The sequence below is a fragment of the Nesoenas mayeri genome, assembly GCF_963082525.1.
Source record: "Nesoenas mayeri genome assembly, chromosome: Z".
In the NCBI taxonomy this organism is placed as follows: domain Eukaryota; kingdom Metazoa; phylum Chordata; class Aves; order Columbiformes; family Columbidae; genus Nesoenas; species Nesoenas mayeri.
In genome coordinates, this window is record NC_137542.1 from 57,145,431 (window position 1) to 57,165,656 (window position 20,226).

General features: G+C 44.5%; 1 protein-coding gene across 2 annotated transcripts; it reads left to right on the forward strand.

Annotated features, from left to right (window-relative positions):
• Window positions 1–558: 558 nt before the first annotated feature.
• GDNF (glial cell derived neurotrophic factor) lies at window positions 559–18,094 on the forward strand (the record flags this gene model as incomplete). 2 transcript variants are annotated; one of them, XM_080362656.1, is made up of 2 exons in its annotated part: window positions 559–730; window positions 17,610–18,094. In XM_080362656.1, the coding sequence occupies 2 exons, from the start codon at window positions 559–561 to the stop codon at window positions 18,092–18,094; spliced, it is 657 nt and encodes a 218-aa protein (XP_080218782.1). The 2 variants fall into 2 exon arrangements, with proteins under 2 accessions (XP_080218782.1, XP_080218783.1); XM_080362657.1 differs by having other exon boundaries at window positions 559–631.
• Window positions 18,095–20,226: the final 2,132 nt, after the last annotated feature.

Here is a 20,226-nt window from a genome sequence, read left to right on the forward strand (position 1 = left end):
CCAAAAAAAAAAAAAAAAAAGGGAAAGGAAAAAGGACTGGAAAGGGGGTGGGAAAGAGAAAAAGAAAATATGGAGGGGAAAAAGGAAAGAGAAAAAGGGAAAGGGAAAAGGAGAAAAGAAGGGGAAAGGAGAAGGGAAAAGGCAGTTTGCTTGTAGCGTGACAAATCTGCGCAGCCCCGCACCCCAGATGAGCCCTGTCAACCCTGGCCCAGACCAGGGACAGGTGCCCTGGCGCCACCCGGGCACTGAGGAAGGACAAGCACAAGGTGACCTGTCTGCCAGCACAGAAACGTGGTCACACCCCTACATCCCTGGGCTCAGGCTCCTGGGACCTGCCTACCCACATCCCTCAAAGCAGCTGTGTGGCACACAGAGGGACCAAAGGCCACCCTCTGTCCCTAGACCTGGCCAGGGTGGACCAGACTGATCTGGGTTGTGACACTGTCCAGCTTTGTCTCAGGGGCGGCAGGGAGGGGGCAGGTCTGGGGGAGCACAGCAGCTGGGGGCTAACCTTGCCTCTCCTCTCTGCCAGGGGCCTGTGTTGGAAGGAAATCTAAGATGAAGTTATGGGATGTTGTGGCTGTCTGTGTGGTGCTGCTCAACACGGTCTCCACCTTGCCCCTGCCGACTGGTAAGATGCCTCCCAAGGGGTCCCCTTCAGTGGTAGAGGGGCCTGAAGACGATCTCTCCCCCATCAGCCTGCTGCATCCCTATGCTGTGCACAGTGACTGTAAGAAACATTCCCCTTTCTAGCCACTGCTGTCTGTCTTGCTAAACCTGCTCCCCTTTGCCCAGACATCAGGGTGAGGAAAGGACCTCCCCACTTTCTGCTCTCACTTCTCTCCCAGGCAGGATCACTGACTCCAGTCTGACTCCAGCAGCTCCAAATCAAGTCATCCTCCAAAGCTTGGAGTTGGCAATTGCAATGTCAATGTCCCTTGTTTCCCCTACCTTCAGACTTTCTTTCCTGGCAGTCGTAAGATCCTTTCGGATTAAAAACCCAGAGAGATGGGAAAGTTAATTGCATGCAAAGGAGCTGGGAGGAGGATAAAGTACCTGCATCTTGCAGTGCAGGCACTGAAACTCCTTCCCCGCTGCTTCAGCCTCCTCTCCCTGCTGAGACCTGCCAATGCAATTATTCACTGTCTGTAGTGGGCGCCAGTCCCAATGGAGATTGGGCTCCATGATGGGAGGCACTGTACACATTCTGGAGTGCTGCTGAGTTTCATTAAATCCTCCTTGGATCCTGATCCCAACATTAGTTTGTCCGCATGGAAATTTACAGAAGAGTAGCAGTGGCAGGGTTAGGAGCTTGATGCAGAACAATCCATATGAACCAGCTCACAGTAAGACAGCTTACCATCCAAATGACAGATAATAATAATACCTCGCTAATAATAGGTCTCCTACAATAGCAGATACAGGATTTTCACAGCGGTATGTGAACGTATGCTAACTCTGGTGGCTTTTTAAAGTGAGAGTTAATATGACTCATTAAGAAGAGACAAAATAGTCACATGAATTGTAAAGATGTTCACTTAGCGAAGGCAGAGACAAAGCTCAGAGGTTTCTCCCTTTGCCCTTGCTCAGCCCCCTCTCTTTAGGTCATTGCAGGATGCAGACAGTATCCAGTAGTTGGGATTCATTTTTATCTCCTTATCTGGAGGCATGTCCTTTCCCTGCGCCTGCCGTGCCTTCAGCCACGGACAGCCCCGCTCTCGTTTCTCTGTGAGCTGTGCGGAGGCACCAAGCAGGGAATCATGTGCCGTGACTCCGCTTTCATCCCCTCCCCAAGACCCATCTCCTGTCTGTCCCCACACACACAGATGTATATCCTTCCCCATTTAGTCTTCTTTCCTTCCTTTTCTTGCTTGTGTTTCCACCCTTGCTGAAATCTTTCCTGGCTGCCGCCCCAGCCTGTCCCAGTCCAGGCTCCTGCCACTCACAGACCTGCAACCCCTGATGTCCTTTCAACCCTTTTTGTAGTGAGGTCAGCCAAAAGTGCTTCCTCCTAGGGCTCCAGCCTGCCAGGGCTGCAGGGCTGTCATGTCTTCTTCTCCATGGTTAGCTGTGTGGTGGGCTAGGTACCATCCTATGAAAGGCAGTAATCAGCTTTGCAGGCCGCTGTGCTGGTCTCTCCGCATGGGCATGCTGCAGTGCAAGTGGCAATGAGAGCATTAGAGGGAAAGTGGCATCAGTCAGTTTGCAGCTCTTGCAGAAGCTACAGGGTGGAAGGACATTAATGCTTCATCTTTACAGCATGATAATATTTGTGCAATGCCAGCTTTCATATTGAAACTTTCTTCTGGGAATATGGTTCCTGGTGAGTTGGTTTCTCCACAGCAGCTGCAGAGGATGGGCAGGACTTGCAGTCTTGTCTGTTCTAGTGTCCAAAACTTCTCATCATTTCCTCCTGTTTTTCCTGTGGATTGGTAAACAAGACGTGGGAAGAAAGATGACCTGTGCTTTACCTGAGCTGTGGTAGTATCAACAGACAGCCTCTTCCAGAAATCTGTTTCCAGGGTACAGATATAGGCTTTGCCAAGCAGAGCTGCATTGCAGGTTATTGCCCAGAACAGTCATTTGAGAAAGGGCTGTGTTTGGTCTTGATCTCATAACCCTGCAGATCATGAATAAACAGGCTTGGCTGCAAAGGAAAAGCAAGCTGTACTGTTCTTCACAACAGATATCGGGGAAAACCCAGGGAGTTCCTGTGGTATTTGGATGTCAGCAGTTTACATATCACCGGTGCCCAAAAGTCAGAAACTCTTCTTTCTGCTACATTGCCAAGTCAGATGAGTCAGGGGAGACCTGCAGAAAGGTCTCCCTGCAAGAGAGCAGTGAAATGCTTTGATTCACTTTTACATTGTTTTTAATTGATTTAAAAGTCTGTAGTGTCTGAAGAGCAGTCTGCAAACACAGAGCCCATGAGGCTGATCCTATCTGTGCACATCGCTGCCTTCCCACTGCAGCAGCAGTTTGTTAAGAGTCACCACAATCAGTGTTGTTATGTTTGTTTCTTTTCACTTTCCATTTGGTGGCACATAATCATCAACACACGTAAAACATATGATGATGTACACAAACAAGAGGAGTCTCATCTACACCACATAGACTTCCTTCTTCTCTTTGAGGTTTTTCTTAGAAGCAGAGGGCAGTGTGGCATGAGCATGCAGGCATGCTTGCAGCTCTCTGGTTCATCTGCTGGTGGACCTGCCATGTATTAATATCGCTGTGGATACTGTTGGTCTGCTGCTTCGCTAAGTACCTTTGTAGGAGGCAGCTCACAAAGCAGTGTGAGTGCCATCATCCGCATGGACTCATCTGTGTAGGGCAGTGTGTGGGCTTAGCAGGACAGGGTGCTGTGTGTGTTCAAAGAGGGGTGCACTACTCTCCTCTAAAGCAATCCCCATGCAGGCTGAGTGGGAAGTAGCAGTTGTGCTCCAAGGTGTGCATTGCTTTTACTCCAGGGAGGTCAGGTCTCCCATACACCATTTGCAGCGAGTGATTGTAGAGTTGTGAGATCAAGTCCTGCTCCTAAGGCCAAGTCAAACACCCAGCTGGAGCACTGATCTGTTTTCCAAGGCCCTTGACACCTTTTAATGTTCTCATTTGATAGGATTGCTTTCTCTGCAAAGTGCTCTGCGGTCACCTGGTGCTACCCCATCCCTTTCAGATTAGCTCAAAACCTTCCTTCATTGCAGCCTACAGGCAAGGTCCTAACCTCCTGGGCTGATCAGGTGTAATGTGCTGACCTTTGCTGTTCAGGGCAGTAACGAGAGATGGTAAAGGATGTTGGCAATTGCAGTCTCCTGCATTTTTTACTGGCCTGGAGGCTGGGGTGAGGGTAGCCTCCATAAGTGCAGTGCATTTCAGATTAATTCCATGTTTGTAAGTGTTGAAGCATCAGTGTTCATGGGACATCTTATTTCATACAAAGAAGAGTAGCTGCAGAGTTTGCAAGGTTAGAAAATCCTTTCTTTGTTTCCTTCATGCTACAGTTTGCTGGGGGAAGGACAAAATTAGCTTAAATAGCATCTGTGAATAGAACAAATATAAACCAAATTATTATAAACTAAATATGAAGTCAGCAGCTTCAGAAGCATGACAGTGCAGAGGGAGCCAAACACTTAGTTTGACTTATATGCAGTTCCCAGCAAATACAATTGTAACTGTTGCTGCTGTATGGTCAAAATCAACATGTACATGGGGACTGGAATTTCTTAAGATCCAGGCTATGTTATATAGTCTCTTAATCCAGTGAGCACCTTTAGTAAGAACTAATGGTAAGCATGTAGAATTAAATGAAAAATTTCACTGTGGGCTTTTCCCTCCTAATAGGAGGAAAAGATGGTGTTTTGCATTATAACGTCTGAGTTACTCTATTGCCATTGGATGGTCATTTGACGTTGAAGCTCCTTTGGTATGTTTGTTATGCTGTAACACACGGTGGTACATGTGCATTATACATCTGTGAAAAATTCTTCATAACTCTACTTAGGGGTATTTAATGTTAAGTTACTGCATTTAGCTGCAACATTATCAATAATATGGAAAGTATCTCAAAGAAATGGTGATATTGTAGGGCTCTTTAAGGCAAAATCAGTATTAAATTATACATCCAGCTACATTTCCTTCCTTACAATATTTATTAGGCACATTTAGTGTTACGAACCAGAACTCTCATGCTTCTGTCCAGGCTTTCCTGCTCAACACACCTATGGTGTGGCATATGTGCTTTAGTCTAAGACATCCAGAAGCTACAGAGGAAACCGGTTCATGCACTGTAAATCCAATGCATGGGACAGGTATTTGCCACACCAAGCAGGTGCCACACTGCGTCATTTGATCTGTGTGTATCCAGTACAGCTGATGCATCCACCCAGTGTCACACCAAGTGTGCCTGTGCCCCTGGGCCAGCATATATTTAGTCAAGTTTGTTTGCATGGGCACACCCAGGTTATCTAGGCATTTAGAAATCTCAGTCATTCAAGTTCACCCATTCATGGGCAAATTTCTAGAAAAAGAAAGGACACATCCAGTTAAGGCCAGATGCATGTAGCCCTAGAAGCCAATTTCTCCGCAGTCTCGGGTATAACTACTGAATATACTCCTGCGAAGGGTATTCTGGGACTTAAGGGGAAAAGGACTTAAATGCAAGATAATATGGTTTTATTGTCATTTTAAGAGTTATCCTTTGTTTAAAGGTTTATGTCTTTGCTGCTTTTCAATTTAAGGACCTCAGAAATTTCCCAGTGGAAGTGTGGCTACTTTCAGATGTTTTTCAGGTGTGAGTTGCTAGATAACATACCTGAACATGCTCTTCTTGGTCACCTTTCATAGGCCTCTTCACTATATTTTAGAAATACTTCTGTTCAGGGTCTACAGATGACAAGCTGCAAAACCCCTCTTTTGTAAGGCTGAAGAATTTAGCTGTGTAGTGACTATTGATGAATTGATGGAGGAGGCATTATTTGTCCACTAGAAGAGGATCTGCAGATTGATACATTGTGATGTCTTTGCAAATTGTAAGTGTAAACTTATAAATGTTCCTGATTAGGAGTGCATAAAGTAGGTTTAAAATATTTGAAGTTACAGAGGCTGAGGGAAGCCATTGGGGTTATTGAGTCCTATCCCCCATAACTGCAGATGATATGGGATGGATCATAGAATAGAATAGTTTGGGTTGGAATGGACCTTTAAAGGTCATCTAGACCAACCCCCCTGCAATGGACAGGGACATCTTCAACCAGATCAGGTTGCTCAGAGCCCCCTCCAGCCTGGCCTTGAATGTCTTCAGGGACGGGGCATCGACCACCTCTCTGGGCAATGGCTCCAGTGTTTCACCACCCTCACTGTAAAAAATCTGTTCCTCATGTCTAGCCTGAAACTCCTCTCCTTTAGTTTAAAATCATTACCCCTTGTCCTGTCTCAACAGGCCCTGCTAAAAAGTCTGCCCCAATCTTTCTTATAGGGCCCTTTTAAGCACTGAAAGGCCACAGTCAGATCTTCTCAAAGCCTTCTCTTCTCCAGGTTAAACAATCCCAACTGTCTCAGCCTGTCCTTATAGGAGAGGTGTTCCAACCCTCTGATCATTTTTGTGACCCTCTTCTGGACCCACTCCAACAGGTCCATGTCTTTCCAAGTGCAAATATCCAGTCTTTGTACCCTGTGCACACTATCAAGCAACTGCAACTTAAAACTTGTAGTATACAGGCCAAACCCCACATAACTACACTTGTGGATTCTCATACTTATGAGGTAATAAGTTAAGGGCAAGTAATAAATTAATAAGTGAGGAATAACAAATATTGCAGTATAGCCATGTTCAGGATCATCAGACATCTAAATAGGCCACTGCCGCATTAGTCAGAATGGTCATTTTTAACAACTGAAAGATTTCAATGATTCTTGGAAGTCCAGTCCTGATTACAAAGAGAAGAAAGGAAGTAGAATTGATTTTTTTTGTTTGAGACAGGCACAAATGAAGAATTGAGATACAAAATATACATTAGAGTATGACTGGGTTTAAGATCAAGGACATAAAATTAATTATGTGAGGCATTTCAAATATCAGCATTCTTTTTAAGGAATAAAACCACATTGTATGACTTAGCAGATATTTAGGTTGTGTGTGTTGGTACAGCACTTAAGCTGAAACCTGCAGGTACATGTCTTTGAAGTCAGTGGGACCTGTATAAATGCTTTAATGATTATTGGACAGGAATAATTTTCAGAAGAACTAAACACTGAAACCAAAATATTTGCTTTCCTGTGTTGGGGCCAGACACTGGTACAGCAGTATACCAAAACTTCTCAAGTGGCCATGTTTTCAGAGGCACATTGGTCATATCCCCTTTAACTAAAAAGCTGCGTACAAACACCTGGATGATCTTTGCTCCCATCCCAAGCACATAAGATTTCTTTGGCAAAACCAGCAATTACTCAGGAAAATTCTGACAGGGAGGTGAGGATCCAGCATAGCAGCTGGCAAGGAGCTTGCTCTTCTGAGCACACGCCAGTGCTGTCTGGCAGGCTGTGGTCCACGCATCCCAACATGAGACCTTCTGCAGCAGAGCACGTAGCACCTGCACTAGAGCCAGGGACTGATTGTTATAATAATAGTAGCATTTTCCAAGCTGCAATGTTAATCTTTTTATATCATTCCCATTGTAAACACGTTGAAATGCCATAGTTTTGCCCAGATGGCTCTGCTTTGCTGCCTCTGAGGAAGAGAGTGGGACAGCATCCCTTCCTGCTGCTTTGCTGCCTGTGCTTATTCCTTGGGAATACCCCTAAAACCCAACAGGAGATGTAGTGTAAGAGCACAGGGAGCCCAGGAACAGTTGCTGTTATTTGTTTAGGACTGCTCTTCCCATTCAGTGAGCTGGGACTAAGGTGGGGCTAGTGACCGATGTGGGGTTTTACTCATGTCGTGTGAGGGCTGGGCTGGATCACGTCTGCACCAGGATTGCTAAAGAGACTTTATTTTTAATACCAACAGTATTTCCTCCTTTAAAGTCTCAATGCCTTGCCTGTTAGCTGGCTGCATGCCTTCTTGCTAATAGAGGTCACAGGTTTCAGGTACCACTCATACATACACATTTGAGGCTCTCATAGGGTTGGGACAAAACCAAATATTAAACATAAACCCAGATTTTACTGGGAAGCTGGATATTTACTCAGCATGGTATGGATTTGAAGGGGTACAAGGTCTTAGTGAGAAGGCAACAGGCAGGTATGTGCCTCACCCAGGTTTGGCTCCTGCTCCACCACTGCCTTCAGGGAGAGCACTGCCACTTCTTCTTTTTTCTCCTTTTACAGTCTTTATGCCGTAACTTTTTCAGATGCAGAGACTGCTTTGTGGGTGCTTGAGTGCCCACACAGCCTTGTACAACAAGGCCCTGGTGCCAATGGGTGCTGGCAGCTGCTGCGGGAGCTGCCACAAAACCTCAAGAGCAACCACCGAAAAGCCATCCGCTCCACACCCCCCAGCAGGAGTAACAAGCCTTTTCTTGCTTCTGAATAGTCTGTGGATGTGGTGTCCTATTGCCCAAGTGATACTCTGGAATGGTGACAATGATGTAGTTAGATTTAATGCACCTCCTGGAGCAAAAGAAGCCAAGAGGTCCTGTGAAGCTGTGATCAAATTTACACAGTACCTCCTTTTTTTAAAATAAGTTGCCTCAGAAGAACAGGGAGGAGTTTAAATGTATTTGTAGATTGCATGTTAGATGACATCTGTTTGCCTCCATTGGAGACTTGAGTGAGGGCAAGAGGAAGCAGCAAGAACAAAACAGCTGGATATAGCAGGCTATTAAAAGAAAAATTGAGACACTCTCAAATAGTTGAAGCTGTGTCCAAAGGAAGGAGATATAGGCTCATAAATGCTGGTGGATTAAATACAAAGATATAATAAGGCCAGCCAAAGAAAGCTTTAGGTATGACTTGCAAAAGCAAACCCAGCGAATGCATTCCTCTTCAGTTACATTAGGACCAGTGAGCTTTCAGGGAGTCCTTACAGACAGTAATCTGTCCAGGTGTAGAAGTGTGTTAAGAGTTAAGTGCTGTGGGACTTTCTCTTACTGGATGTGGTTGGGGAAAACCCTGGGACATATTGTTTTATAACTCTGAAGCCCTCACAGGCTTGAATGTACTTATTGGTGAAAAGGTGGTGAACAGCAGGTGCTGATGAGCTGGTGTTTCCAAGCTCTGAATCAGAGGTAGGACCACATCCTCTTGCTGCTCCTTTGCTGCCTGACTACCAGATGAGACCCTTCTTTGCCTACCCCAGAGATGACAGAGGAGCAGCTTGGCCCTGAGTGCCAGCCCAAAGTCAGGCAGGATCTTCCTTTACTTCACCAAGTTCATCTGACTTTGCTGTTTTCCCCTGCTCTCAGGAAATTCCCTCAGCTGGCAGCAATTAGGATGGTCCTGTTATTCCTTCTCTTTATTCTGGTGGGAACCGGCATTTCATACCTGCAACAAAGCAGGCAAAGGATGTGAGGGGAAGCACGGCCAAGCATGGCAGTGTGAAATACAAAGTACTTCGCAGATTTGCAGTTAGGACCAACACATGGGAAGCAGCAAGGTTAGCTAGTGAGCTACAAACTCAAAACTCAGCCACTCTTTTGGAGCAAACACACCAAGGAGGTTAACCCTGTGCCTTTTTTCCAATGCTTCCTTATTGTACCTGATCAGTGTGAGTGGCCCTGGAGACATCTTCCAGGGTACTTAACTCTTTATCTTGATGAGGAACAAGTGACAAGGATGAGAGGCACTATTTCTGAGGGCTTCCTGAGTTGGAGGGGAGGACACAGCATGTCCTTGAGAGCTGGTGCGGCAGGGAGTGAGGTAGTGAACCAGAACTGTATTAAACATTTAAAAACGAGCTGACCGTGATGTGTTTGTTGTTCCGTTTCCTAATGGACAGAACTGACTGGTTTCCATTTCACTCTTAGCCCCACGGATCTTCATGCAAGGCATGAAAGCAAAGTCATGCCTTAGAGAATAATTAGTTCAAATCCTGAAAACCTTTCAGCCTAACTATTTTTAACACCAGCATTTGCTTTGATGCCTGCATGATAGGCAGCTTTGTTTTACATGAAAAATATTTCAGCAGAATGATCACCACATTAGTAATTTTAACCTCACTAAAGTTGCATTTCCACAAACATATTACTCCAAGGCTCTCTTGAAGTATGTCTTCATGGTGTGAGATGAAGGGATTCTGTGTTCAGATGGGCCATGTCCACTATAATAAGTACCTGAAAACACTACTGCAAAGCAAGCTAAACACAAAATTAGTTAATTAATTAATTGTATCCCAGATTAATCTTCATAAGCAACAAAAAAAAGAGGGTGATTGACTGCAGTCACTGTCAGAGACACATTAGTTGTCTGTTTCCCACTAGCAAATGATCTGAGAAGAAACATCTTTGTGAGTATAACTTTGGAGGAAACTTGAAAAATAATGAGGAAATTAAAAAGTTTCACTTGTGAGGGGCCTATATTAAAGTACCAGAACTGTTTTTGAAAAAGGACCATTTGATCCCAACACAGATGTAGATCTGAATTTTCTAAATAATGCTTACCATTATAATGAGCTGGCTTACCCCCCTGAACTTTAAAATTATACTTTAAACTGGAGTCTGAATGCTGCTGTTTGAACTTTTCTAATCAAAAGACAACTGTGCTTAAAGGAAATATCCTGGTAATTTTATTAAATGTTTGACCTGATATTTTGATGCTATACACTGCCACAAAAGCATGCATAAAAGCTACAATATAAAGCAAAAATCTAATTTTATAATTTTTAGTGTACCTTATGTGATTACATCTTCCTGAAACCGGTATGGAAAACTATTCCATAAAGTACAGTTTCAGATAATGTAAAACGTCAAGTTTAATGAGATTAAAAATAAAAAGGAAACCCACTTATGTAAATTATTATTTTCCAATTAATAGAATTTAAGTTTTTGTTGTAAACCATAATAGACAGCATGGTCAGAAGATCAGAATAGACTGTAGTTAGCCTTTTAAATCATAACCAGGCACCAAAATGAGTAACTGGATTTTTTTCTCAAAAGCTGAAGATCCATCTGTTCCCACTGAAATCAATTTGTGATCAGGTACAAACTGAGGGTTTCTTGCTCTACCATGCTGGGTTACTGCCACTGTGGGGGAATATTTGGCTTTAAAGTAAATCTGTTGCTATTGAAATCAAAGGAATAGTTTTATAAAATGTAACTGTGATCACATTTGAACAGATAGAAATAAATCGGCCATTTTTCCTTAATGGAGATAGTTTTCTTGAGAATGTGATGAGTTTAGACCTGGTTTATGTAGAAGTCTATCTGCAAACTGTATAAGCGCAGGCATCGGATCCCGGTCCTGCTGGCACATGGTGTCTCTAATTAATTGGCAGTACAAAGGCAGGCTCTGGGGGGGTTTGCACCAGAGAAGATGCCCAGAGGAAGGCACATTTCCTTGTGTGCCTGAAGCAGAGCTCCGAGGTGGCTTTCTGCAGAGGCCAGTGGGGAGCACCACAGGTGTTCAGCTGCAGGACCCTGCACCCATATGTGCTGCCAGCTTCTGCAGTGCCCAAGGTACAGGGTCTGTGCTCATGGGTGGGCAGGTCAAAGCTTCAGGTTCCAGAGAGCAGCAGTGAGGTGAAAATTTCAGTTTGCATTCAAGAGGGGTGTTCCTAACCCAAGAGATTGGGTCAAAACTGTGATCTGAGTGTACCCTAAGGCTTCAGAAAGCAAGCGAATAGCATTCAAACTGCAAGCAGAAATGCATATATTCTTTGGGGTTTTTTTTTTTTTGGTTTGTGTGAGGTTTTTTTGTTTGTTTTGTGTGGGGTTTTTTTTGTTGTTGTTGTTTTGTTTTAAATTAGTCTCATTTCTTGTTTTTTTTGCTTGACTCCTGGAGTTCTGGACATCTGCTGTTCACAAACTCTGCCGTCAGCCTCGTCACTCTTCTAGATTCCCATGTGCACCAGTCCTGTGATGTTTTGTTCTTCTTTGCTTTTTAAATTTATTTTCTGGTCATGTGAGAAACTCCCAACAGAGGAAAAGGCCTGGTTCAGCTGGACGTGGGAGACCGAAAGTGCCCAGAGGCAGACTGGCACATGAGATGCCATCCATACCTCCAACTGGTGATAACACCAGCGCTAGAAAGCGGACTCATTTTCTGGTTGCCACCAGAGGAAAAGGCTCTGCCTGTTCATGGCTGGGTAGTCAGGTTCTTGGCACAGCACTGACAGAGGGAGCACAGAAGGGAGCTGCAGAAGGACAAGATAGGTGGGAGCAGGACACACATACCCCATGCAGGTGGGGTGCTAGGCAAAGGCAATGCGAAAATGCATGCATGTGCCCACATGCAGCCTGCCTTCAAGGGATTTCTCTGGGGAGCTGGATGGTCAGGACACAGCTTTCAGAAACGTGACATAAAACCCAAACAAAACCTTCTGACTCTGTTTCAGTCTTGTGAGTGTTCATGGCACTATAGTCTTAAGTGGTGGGGCTCAGCCCATTGCACTGCCTCAGTGGGGTCTGTGAGCCTTTTCATCATGCTGTGCACAAGATACAAAGAGGCTTCATATTCCCTGAGGGAGGATTTTACATTTCCAGGACATATGGTGCTTTCCCCTGGGAAACACCTGCTTTGAGGTGCATAACCTGTGAGCCAATCTTCACTAACCTATACTGAGCATGTGCTGTTGTGGGATGTCCCATCCTATTCCATCCCCTCCTGTCCTATCCTAAGAGGCTTTGGATTTTTAAATTCTAATTCCTTCACACCTTGGGGACCAGGGACTACTGCTCAGAGAACTTTACTGCTTTTATTGCTGTAGTATCTGGGCATTTTCTGCTGGCACTCTGTACAGCATGACAGGCATCTGTCATGTGTTTGTTGTCTCAGCTTTTCCACCAGATGGCAAGTGTTGTCAGTAAACTAGTTTGTTTTGAAAAAATATGGGTGTGTATAAGTGTGTGTATAATTAGGTATATTTGCATGTGTGTATGTGTGGATACATATATACACATGTGAAAACTGTGTATGTTACACGAAGGGATAATAATATATGCTTCTCCCAGGGGTGTGAAATCCCCATGGGAAGATCTGCCTGCTGCAGAGTCAAGGCACATGGCCCATGCAGTATTAGAGAAGCAAAGCTGCCAGGCTGTTGACCAACATTCTGAGACTGCAAACATTTTCTAAACTGTGTTGGAGACAGACGGGTAACTAAGTACCCCTCAATTGAGTGGCTTTATTCAGGTTACAAACCAGTGCTTGATGCCAAGGCAGCCCCTATGAGTCCAGTGGTGTTCCCTGGCCACACAGCTGAGGTCAGCACGCCCTTCATCCCCAACAGCACTTACCACAGTGGAGAGACCAAATAAGTGCTCAGCATGTGGTGGCTGAGGTACAGAGAGGCCTTGGCATCCCTGGAGCACATCTACCAACTGGCCATCAAGATGGGTTGGTCCTTCTGTCAGTCTTCTCCACCTTCCCTTCTGTCCACTAGGCTTTTATAGTCTTTAGTCCTTGGTCAGTGATTATTGCTTATTCATGTATGGTGTCTGGTTGTAGCTTCCTCAGCACTTACCTCTAGTGCCTTGTTTCAGCCCATCACGCGTGGTCTTAATGCTGGCATTTCCACTTGGTTGATCAGTGTCCTACTTCAGGGTTTTTTTGCACCATTTTCTTTCAGTCTCTCAGGTTTCGCACCCATACTTATTGGGCAGCTGAACATCCCTACTGAGTCGTGACTGGCAACTTGGCATTGGCTGCTCAGTCAACTCTGACTTCATTCCTGGCTATCAAGGTTTCCTTCAGACTCCTGTGAGCCACTCCTAGTGACTGTTTATAGTCATGCTGATGACTGTGCTTCATTAAGCAGCAGAAAATTAGCACCCAGCCACATCCTATCAGTATGAGCCCCATCACTTGGGTCCATGGTTCAGTGGCTGCTGGTTCCAGCTGTGCTGGTTGCAGTATTGAGAGCACAGGCCCATGCTGCCAAGTTTGTGTTGAAACTTGGCTTTGTGGGATTGTATAATAATTCAGAGTCGTACAAGAATTGGAGGTGTTCCTCAAACAGTGCTGAACTGTGGAAGCAAACTTGGGCTACATTGACAGTCCATTTGGAAGCTGGCAAAAAGAACATTGTTGCATTGACCATGACTGGTTGGGGGCTCCACAAGCAGAAGGTGGTGTTGCTTACAGCAACTTGCAAGGACTCAGAATAGCCCAGTAATGGAGCTGCCATTGTGTTGATGACACGTAGCTACACAGCCACGTAATAGCATGCGTGGTTGTAGGTGGGCAGATGCCGACCAGGGTAAATAGGTCCAGCACATTTTCTTGAGGAGGCCTCTGTGCCCAGTGTTCCCAGTTGTTCTCTAATATCTCCCATGTGCCTTGTGTCTGCTCCAGTTATGTAACCTCCAAATACCAGGAGTCACTGCAGCAGTCCTATTAACAGATTTAGATATCTGCTTGGGATATTTTCCAGTTCCCTGGGCTGAAGGGGAAGTCCACCCTTGGAACAGAAAATTGGCATTCATCTTACTCATAGTGCTGGCATCCCTCCCAATAAGTGTCCCAAGTGCCTGATGTTGCAATAAGGGATGAGCTGAGCAGGGATCCCCAGCTCCGTTAGACCTTTCAGCCACGCACACCTCATCCCAGGTTACAGCTCGGAACACTTCTTGCATGGCTTGTGTTAGAGCCCCAGTGAGATTAGCAGGATCAGTCATGCTGCCAATTACCCTGTTTTGTGGTTGCAGCAAGTCCATGTGTGTAGATAAGGCTTCCTAGTTGGATATGTAGTTGGCTTGAATACTTGATCTACTTCTGCCCTACTGCTTCTACCGTCTGCAATGCTGACACCCCATACCTACATTAGCAGCACTGTACAGGGCTCCTCTGTGGTGGGTTTCCTCAACCTTAAATATCACAGGCCACTTGCAGTGCAGAAGGCCTTCAGCAGCATTAGCTCCCTTGGTGCACTTGGAGTAATGATCACACGTGGACCAGGATGGATGTAAGTGTGGGCTCTGAGCAGTGACGCAGCCTACAACATGGGCCTTTTCTCCTCTTTATCTACCCTCCATAGCATATTTGGATTGGCTTGGGCAGGCCAGTGCTTGAGCCCTTTAACTGTCTGATTAATATTTAACCAAAGTAGACCCCTTCATGTAGCACTGTCACAGGGGTAGGTGGTATTTTTACACCCAAATTGCAAGCAGTTTAAAAATTACGTTCTTAGTTGGGTTGTTATCTCTTCAGGTAATCCACAGTTTTGTTTCTCCCTTCTTAGGTGGGGGACACTTACTTCCCTCACTGCACTGGCAGCATACCATGAGGCTGAAGGTTGCCAGCAATAATCTCCACATATAGGTTGGGTCTCCCTGTAACAATCTCCCTGCCCCTTTTTGATAGTTGACCACTGCATGAAATTTCGTTAGACCTGAGTATGCTTCCCTGACAATTGTATTTCACTCTCCATAGCCAACATCTCACTGCATCATACTGTTGCTACAGGGGTTAGGCCAGCAGTATGAGACAAAGGTGTGGACTGGGGCAGTCACAGTAGTATGAGAGGGGTAATTTGAGAGTGGAGAATGGCACAGCTAGAGCTGCCTCCTCAGGGCCACATCATTCCCTTATTGGGTTATAAACTAAAAAACCTACTTTCTGTGCAAGAAACCTAGAAGGCATCCAAGTCCCATAGCAACAAATGCCTCCAGCCAAACCCCTCTCCATCTGTATCTGTGCTAGGGCCAAGCTTATACTTGACAAATGGGGGCTATGACAGCTCCTTGGGGGTCATCTTGCTTAACTGCGTCTAGCAAAGTGTCTACCCCTTCTTACTTCTAAGGAATGTAGCCCACCCATTGCCTTGACCCAGACCTTACTCAGTAGGGCAGTATTTGCAGGGTGTAGGCACACCAGCCTGTCCTGCAAAAGAGTTTGGTGGTGCATGCAATGTACACATCTATCCAAGATACCCACTCCAGTAGGTATGGCTCACACTGCGTATTTTGGTACCTGCTACAGAGGTAATGATAGAGGAGTACAAGAAGAGTGCACTTACCATTGTTGTCACAGGAAAATGAAGCTTGGTGCAGGGTCTTGCCTTGTTCAGGTCTCATATAGCTGTGTAGACAGCAGCTATCCCTTCTTCATGTCTTTGGACAATTTCTGGTTTACAAGATTGTTGCCTTTAGCATGGCTATCTGTAAAACACGATGTAATTCACTTTTCTCAGTCCCAAACTCTATAGGATCCTGCTTCCCATGTGCCACCTCATTATGTAAAGGTACAACATTTCTTGCCTTCATTACTCTTTTACCAGTCTATGCTATTTTGCTGGATGCATCTATGATAAACCATATACTTCTGATTCATCACTGTTTGTAATGAAGGGGGGCCTCTAGGATGTGACTGCTTCAGGGCGGGGACTATGTTCCTCCTTAGGTGCAGATGCAGCACGTTTTTGCACTGAGTAAAGATCCTGCTGCCCTCATCTCCTCTGTATTTGGTGCTTCTATTGAGAATATAAGTAATAGGAGGCAGCCTCGAGTCTTCCTGTCCACTGTGAACAGAGTCCATGCCACCACATGTAGGCTGGGTACCTGTGCTGCCTGGTCTCCCATCAGCGCTTCTGTGTGTTACTGTGCTCATCAGGGAAATGCAGCACTGAGCCTTGCCTAAGGATCTGTTCCTATTTCAGCACCTGACCTGTTGAGAGTCTTTGTGGCTTCATTGAGATACCAGCCTCTGGCCAGGTCCACTCTGTTGGGTATCACCTTTCCCAATGTTTGCAGTTCCTGGGATATTTCTAGGGCTCTTTCTGGAGGTGGAGCTCCTGTACATGCAGGGCCAGGTGCATAACAGTGGTCTGTTACATGGGTGGGCACTTAGGAGTTAAGCACAGAAAGAAGCATCTTCTTAGGTCTTACTGCAAAGAAAGGGAGTCCTAAAGTCTTGATTTTTGGCAAAATGAATGAGAAAAAAAACCCTCAATACTGCATGGTAGTTTATGTATTTAAAAGATAGTCATTCATAATACAACATAAGGGCACCTACACACAGGCTCCTGACAGCCTGACCCTCCACTAAATCACTGGATTCACTAGAGCAGATAACAGTGAGGGGTTTAGTCTGTGGGAAGTTTAAAGATTTAAAAATGTGATTTTTTCCAAATCATGCTGAACAGCTGAAATCTGAGAACATTTCAGAACATGTTCAATTTCACTCTCCTTGAAAAGTTTCATTCTACTCATATCAAAACATTTCACTGACTTGAAAACTTAATTTACTTGAATAATTTATCACTGATATATATCAAGTGAAAAACGAAATAGGTATTTTAACTTCATAAAAAGAAAATGCATTAATAACATTTCCCTTGAAAATTAACATAGTACTTGTATTCTGACCTATTTCTACTCAGTCTAATCGGCATCTTGTGATACAAAATACTTTCATGAGAAATTTTTCAAAAGTTCTCATAATAATTATCCCCTAGAAGCCATAAAAAAGCAGGCACTCAGCCAGGAATAATAGCTTAACCTGGTACCCCAGGAAATTCCTCTTTCTGTCCTTCCCGAAAACCTTATTGATAGGTGACTTTGGCAATACTAACCACTGCTGGTGTGAAAAGACAATAATTAACAATTATAATCACAAAATTGCTTTAAAGAAACCTCATCCTTCTGCTGCTTTGCTGGGAATAGCCTGTATAACCTCTCTACAGTATCTTCACCCCCCATTAACAAATATTCATATCATGACATGCTTTTTCTTCCATCAATTTTAACAGGGTTCATTCAATATTGAAAGATATCCTGGAGTGCTACCAAGCATCAGCGGACTCCTACAGAGATACATACATATCTCATTTATTTTCCCCCAAATGAGTTTTTATGATGATCTAAACCATTCCAAATTCTCTCTGATTTCTGTGGGTCCAGGGTGTGCACTCTGAAGTGATGGGCAGAGCAGCTTGCATGCATCTAATGTTTTGAGCCACAGATGGACAAATTTAATGACAACTGACATGTGACAAAGCCTTTTCTCTCTTTCCCAAACAGCTAATATGCCAGAGGACTACCCAGATCAGTTTGATGAGGTGGTGGACTTTATCCAAGCCACCATTAAAAGACTGAGGAGGTCGCCGGATAAACAGACTCCGATTTTTTCTAGGCGGGAGAGAAACCGGCAGAGTGCAGCCACAAACATAGAGAATTCCGGCAAAAAGGGAAGGAGGAATCAAAAGGGCAAAAATCGGGGATGTGTCTTAACAGAAATACACTTAAACGTGACTGACTTGGATTTGGGATACGAAACCAAAGAAGAGCTAATTTTCCGGTATTGCAGTGGATCTTGTGATGCAGCCGAAACCACGTATGACAAAATTTTAAAAAACCTAACCAGAAAGAAAAAACTAGTCACTGACAAAGTGAGGCAAGCTTGTTGCAGACCCACAGCCTTTGATGATGACCTGTCTTTTTTGGACGATAACCTGGTTTACCACATACTGAAAAAACATTCCGCAAAAAGGTGTGGCTGCGTCTGATGGCTGCAGGCCAGAGGCAGCTCCAGTTTTGCATTCCTGCTAAGGAGAGGGACCAAGGTTCCTGGGGATATGTCTGCTCAGAGTGGAGAAAAAAGGACCAAGAACGCAGCATGAGGGGTCATGAGAACCTGGGGTGCATGAGGTGGCATAGGAGGATGGAGGCTTTTGACGTCCTACGGGAAAGTATGTAAAAGCTCAGGTGGAGATGCTGACAGCTGGATGGCATGCGTGCTCCCTGTCCCGTTTGACACAGTCCACCATCAGTGAGACTCAAATCCATGAGGAATGTGCTTAAAAACACAACCCTGCCATACCATGCTGTGTTGTAGTTATACCATCTGTGCCAGGAGGCTTAGCCAAGAAGTAGCTTAGGAGTACCTTGCTCATCCCCTATGCCCTCACCTTTACTGAAAGATACATTGTGCTACTGCTTATTGCAGTGTGGTTCCTTGGCACTTAGGACATCTTGTAAACTATAATAAGATTAACTTCATAAGTAAGATGACATTGGGCAAATATCAAAATTCCCAGGTTCAAGTTCTCTAGGGCTGGTATCGTTGCGAAGCAAAACAGTTCCACTTACTGGTTAGGTTTGGTTATTTCCACCTCGTGTTTCTTCAAAACCAGTGTAGGATTTCATTCTTCTGCTACGTATGAAAACAAGTTGAGTTTTTAAGCACGTCTTCTTAGGATAATAAGAGAAATAACAAGCCCTGCCTACACAAAATGTGTTTATTTTGGTTTACAAAGGAGTAACGTCACTTGTGTAACTACATTTCTATTTGGTCATTGTGAGTGAGCAGAGACTACTTGATGCAATGCATCCATTCAGAGACATAAATATACAGAAGATATTTATTGCAATTAAGTTATTGTTATTTATTACAGTTCAGTAATGAGTCTCCTTTCCTTATTTATTGAAGTTTCTTTTCAAAGGTGCCAAAGTAGAAGGTGCTTGGAAGATATAGAGAGACAATGAAGTTGGGAACAACGGTCCATGATTTGATTGAAAGTGTTCACTTGAATGCAAAAAATCACTTACTTTACCTTTTTTTTTCTTTTAAACAAAATCCTGATTATGTGCACAAAATGTAGTGCTGAAGCCTGCAGCCCTTCCTCCTGTTCACTAATACTTCTGAAAATTACTGCAGTCATACATGTACAGGAGCAGCAATGGCTCTGGATGAGTGAGGGCTGCAGGACTTGGCTCAACATTAGCAATTTGTTAGAAAAACTAATTCTAGTCGTATTTTAAATGTAGCCACATATTTTTGTCACACTTTTTGCCAACTGACCTCATATAACTATGGACAAATGGAAAATAATCACATCTAGCTTTATAATTTCTTGTTATATTTATTTAAGCTTTTCCTTCCATATTTCCATATAGAAGCGGTTAAATCCCTCTTACTAGTTAGCTCTGGATTTAATATAGCCTGCCGGTAAAAAATTGTGTTAAATAACCAACATGTTTTGTATAATTTGCTGAAATGTTACAGGATCATACCCATGCAGCAGAACAGTCTGAGTTTCCTTAGGATGAGGGAGGTTGTACAGCAAAGACAGCCGCTAATGCAAGCTCTCCTGGAGATTTTTTTTCCTGAAGGAGCACCGTGCAGGTCACTAGACATACCTGACAACCAGTGAAGCATCAACTCCCACAAAAACAACAGGAAGAAAAAAAATCCCTGCTGAAAAACCAAAAACCAATGGTCTGACCTTTTATCTCATGCAATGGCTCTTCATACTTATTTTGCCCTGGGCCCCACGGAGTGCCACAGAAGAAGGGTCTAGAGGTCAAAAAATTCCAGAACAGGCATAGAAAGATGTGCCAGGTGTATGAAATGTGATTTAGCCCCAACCTCCGCTGCTTTCCTGGGCAGATGGAGGGCAGCCCTGGAGCCCACCCGCGAGGTCCATTCTCGCACTGCCATGGGGATATGTTACCCTCCACGCTGGGCAGGAGTGGTACAGCTGATACCATGACAGGTATCGGCATCATTTGGGCAGTAGAAGCTTGCTAAGCTGAGGGTCGGCTGGGCTGTTGGGCAGTTGACCAGGAGCAGTACTCGGAGTATTTTCACTTGCCCTGCTTGCAGAAAATTTGCCCCAAAGCATTTTCTGCACAGCTT